The 4,138-nt window shown below is 43.3% G+C and overlaps 1 protein-coding gene across 1 annotated transcript; it reads right to left on the bottom strand.

The window, feature by feature from the left end:
* Positions 1 to 2,330: 2,330 nt before the first annotated feature.
* LOC142426498 (olfactory receptor 6E1-like) lies at positions 2,331 to 3,308 on the bottom strand. Its single transcript, XM_075532118.1, has one exon. The coding sequence runs from the start codon at positions 3,306 to 3,308 to the stop codon at positions 2,331 to 2,333; it is 978 nt and encodes a 325-aa protein (XP_075388233.1).
* Between the last annotated feature and the right edge of the window lie 830 nt (positions 3,309 to 4,138).

Genomic DNA, 4,138 nt, shown 5'->3' on the forward strand with positions numbered 1-4,138 from the left:
CTCATTTCCCCACTCCCTCCCAGCTCCCCCTCCCTCATGAACCCTTGGTAATTTATAAATTATCATTTTGTCATATCTTACACTGTCGGGCATCTCTGCTCATGCACTTTTCTTTTGTGCATCCCCCACGGAGGAGGTTAAATGTAGATCCTTGTAATTGGTTCCCCATTTCCACCTCACTCTCCCTCCACCATCCCAGTATCACCACTCTCACCACTGGTGCTGAAGGATCATCTGTCCTAGATCTTCTGTGTTTCCAGCTCCTATCTGTACCAGTGTATATCCTCTGGTCTATCCAGATTTGTAAAGTAGAATTGGGATTATGATAGTGGTGGTGGTTGGGAGGTGGGAGGAAGCATTTAGGAACTAAAGGAAAGTTGTATGTTTCATCATTACTATGCTGCACCCTGACTGGCTTGTCTCCTCCCCGTGACCCTTCCACAAAGGTATGTCCAGTTGTCTATAGATGGGCTTTGGGTCTCCAATCCACAGTCCCTCTCATCCACAATGATATGATTTTTTGTTCTTTGATGCCTGATATCTGATCCCTTCAACACCTCGTGATCGCACAGGCTGGTGTGCTTCTTCCATGTGGGCTTTGTTGCTTCTGAGCTAGATGGCCCCTTGTTTACCTTTAAGTCTTTAAGACCCCAGACACTATCTCTTTTGATAGCCGGGCACCATCAGTAAAGCTCTTTCATAAACACATATGTGTCTAGGGAGACACGCATGTTTCTTTAGTCTACCCAGACTAACACATAGGGCTAAGTGGTGGTGTGCAGTTGCTAACAGTGAGGTCTGTGGTTTGAGCCCAGCAGCAGTGGGTTTGGTTTTGACTTTTGTTTGGAATAAATCCATGTAGGTCCGTGTGAACTGGAACCCTAGTAGCAATACTTGTTGGTTTGTATTATAGTAATTGATCTAGCCAAGTTCCCTACCTACTTTTTTTTAGGTCAATTATCTGAAAACTCTTTTTATTCCCCTGGGATATCATCCCTTTCAACCTGATTTTCAAATATGTTTTAGAAGAACTGTACATGATATTTTCCTACACATATTATTTTCTACCCTAAAGTATAGTTGTTAGTATATTTCCTATCTTCTATAAGATATTTAAATATTTAAAAATATGCATTTTTCCATATAATGTGGTACATTTCCTTGAACATGGCATTTGTGGAATAGTTTGGAATAAATTAATTTGCTAATTAATTTAACTACTTATTTGATATTTGTTCATTGGCTAAGATGACTCTGCTTATTTTTGTCTTTGTCAATAGTGGACATTTTAGTGATGAATTGTAATAGTTTGAATATTATATTTGACCTCATCTAACAATTAAAACAATATTTTAAATATAAAGTCATTAAAATTCTTTTGTTGGTAATTGATGTGAGAGTCAAAAGTAAGAGGGTGAAGGTAGGATAAGAATTGTAAGAAAGAAACTAACAAAAAAAAGAAAGAAACTAACATTTATAGTGACTTATTATATGCTGGTCATAACTATTATTTTAAAAACGTTTTTATTGTGAATTAAGTGTCCCAGAAGCAACTTCCTTGTCCCCAGCCACCCTCTGAACGGGTGGCCAGGTTCCCTCATTCCAATGAAGTCTATGCTAGTGAGTCTTTAAAGAACTTCACATAGAACATCTCATTTGGTTTTCATATTAATCTGCTGGAATGGAGACTGTCACCGCATTTTACAGATGAGAAAACGGGAGCTCAGAGAAGTTCAGTAATTTATCTGAGTTAAGAACTCGCAAGTTGAAGAGTCTTTATCAACAGGAGTAAGAAATTTGTATAAATTTTAATATCAAAATGTTTCAGTACCATATATACAAAATAATAGGCTTTCTATGCATTCTTGCTGGCATTTGTGTGACAGGACTTTAGATGTGAAATGAGAATGAAGCGAACAGAGAATTGTCTCCTCCGAGGGTGTTGGAGATACAAAGGAAAGATCTATCTATGAGTCGACAATACTAGGAGTACCTTTCATACAGCCAACATACTGGGTACGGATGCTTGGGGCTTCTGGCAAAACCCAGAGCTTGTTCTGCACTCAAAGGACTTCTTTTCAGTTAGGAACACAGGCAGGAACAGAAGGAACAAATATAAAAAATAACATATGACATTTAAAGAAAATACCACAAGAAACAAGAGGGCTTCTGAGTTTATGATGAGTTGTATATTGACTGGCCCCATTTCTGCCACAGTGGAAATGTCATCATAGCTTTGTGTGACTTGGAAAGCTTACATGTCTTCCAGGGACCTGATACCCCATTAGCTTGTCTGGGAACTTTAGCTTCAGTCTCTGGGTTGCACATCTTTATGAGAGGAGTTTGCTCACCTGCTCCCTAAGCACCTGCTTCACCTGTTTGTTCCTCAGCGTGTAGATGAAGGGGTTGAGCATTGGGGTCACGACAGTGTTCAGCAGGGCCACCACCTTGCTTCGGTCCTCCCCTTGGCCCCCCTTGCCCGACCGCACATACATGAAGATGCAGCTGCCGTAGAAGAGGGACACGACAATGATGTGGGAGGAGCAGGTGGAGAAGGCTTTCTGCCTCTCTTTGGCAGAGGGGATGCGCAGGACGGTGTAGAGGATGTGGCCGTAGCAGGTAGCTGTCACGGACAGAGTGCCCAGTAAGCTGACGTTGGCTGTCACAAAGCCCAGGAGTTCTATCAGACTTGTGTCTGCACATATGAGTTCCAGGAGTGGAAAGTTGTCACAGAAGAAATGATTGATGATATTGGGGCCACAGAATGGCTGCTGAATTACGATTGAACTTGGAACAATGATGAGGAGGAATCCTGATATCCATGAAGAAAGGACCAACTGGACACAGACCCTTTTACTCATGATGGTGGCGTAACGCAGAGGGTTACAGATAGCCACATACCGGTCATAGGACATCACGGCCAGGAGATAAAACTCAGTGGTGCCCAGGAAGAAGTAGAAGAAACTCTGCAGGAAGCAGCCTGGGAGGGAGATGGTCTTACTGCCCGTCAGGATGTTGTCCAGCGTCTTGGGGAAGATGACCGAGGTGAACCAGATCTCCAAGACGGCGAAGTTGCGGAGGAAGTAGTACATGGCGGTGTGGAGGCGTCTGTCCACCAGGGTGAGGACCACAATGAGGAGGTTCCCCAGCAGCGTGAGGAAGTATGTCAGGAGGAGGCCCAGGAAGATGAGCAGCTGCAGGTCACAGGCATCTGAGAGTCCCATCAGGACAAACTCCGTGACAGTGGTGCTGTTCCCCAGGGCGTCTCTGGCCTCCACGGGGGAGCGCCAACCAGAGGTGTTCAGCATCGGGAGCTGTGATGCTCTGGGTGTCTGAGGACAGCCTGGAACCGAGAGGAAAGAGGCTGAGTGGGGAAAGTTGGGGAAGGAACTGTTTACTTGAGTGAAGCGCATGCTCTCCTACCTTCTCTGACTCTCAGGCTGGGTTTGAAGAGCACCTGCTTCTTGTTTTGTGAGCTGGCCCAGGAAGAAGTGATGGGCAGGTGACCCAAGGAAGGCTCAAAAGCACAAGTGACCGCCGTTAGCCATTTGAATTAAATTCTGAGTCCTGATACCTCCACGAATTCTTTCTCCCCTACCAAAGTCTGTTTTTAAAATACCATTCAAATGAGAAAAATCATTTCCTCCAATATTGGGTCTTCATCCACAAGTAGTTCATATTCAGAGATAGAGTTCTTTCTGCTTAGCCATTCACTCTCAGGTGTGTATTCTGTGGTAAACTGCATGGAAAAGGCCTCAAGTGCATGGAAACTCTATGGCGTTTACGAGATTACCAGAGTCTTGGGGCATTTACCTGGTCTGGGGAACCTGCGAGTCAGTGCCTTTGTTTCTTGGGTCACACAGGTTCAGTTTTACCACGTTTCTATAATTTTGTGTTAGTGGAAATCATTTGTGTCTTCCTTTTCTGCCACCTTGCACGTTTTTTTGATTTTTACCAGCTTTGCGATGTTTGGATTAATAGGGAGAAAAGAAGAAATAGCTGAGTGGAAAGCACAATTCACACAAATCAAAAGAGAAAATCCAAGTAATATCTGCATACATCAGAATTTCTAATTAAGAGCCTGGTTCTCAAAGTTACTATTGATCTGTATCTGCTCCCAAATGATAATTCCAGGTTT

This window comes from Tenrec ecaudatus, chromosome 14, assembly GCF_050624435.1.
Source record: "Tenrec ecaudatus isolate mTenEca1 chromosome 14, mTenEca1.hap1, whole genome shotgun sequence".
NCBI classification, from domain to species: domain Eukaryota; kingdom Metazoa; phylum Chordata; class Mammalia; order Afrosoricida; family Tenrecidae; genus Tenrec; species Tenrec ecaudatus.

Coding starts and splice junctions, on each gene's coding strand:
- LOC142426498 (XM_075532118.1), bottom strand. CDS start 3,308: ATGCTGAACACCTCTGGTTGGCGCTCCCCCGTGGAGGCCAGAGACGCC.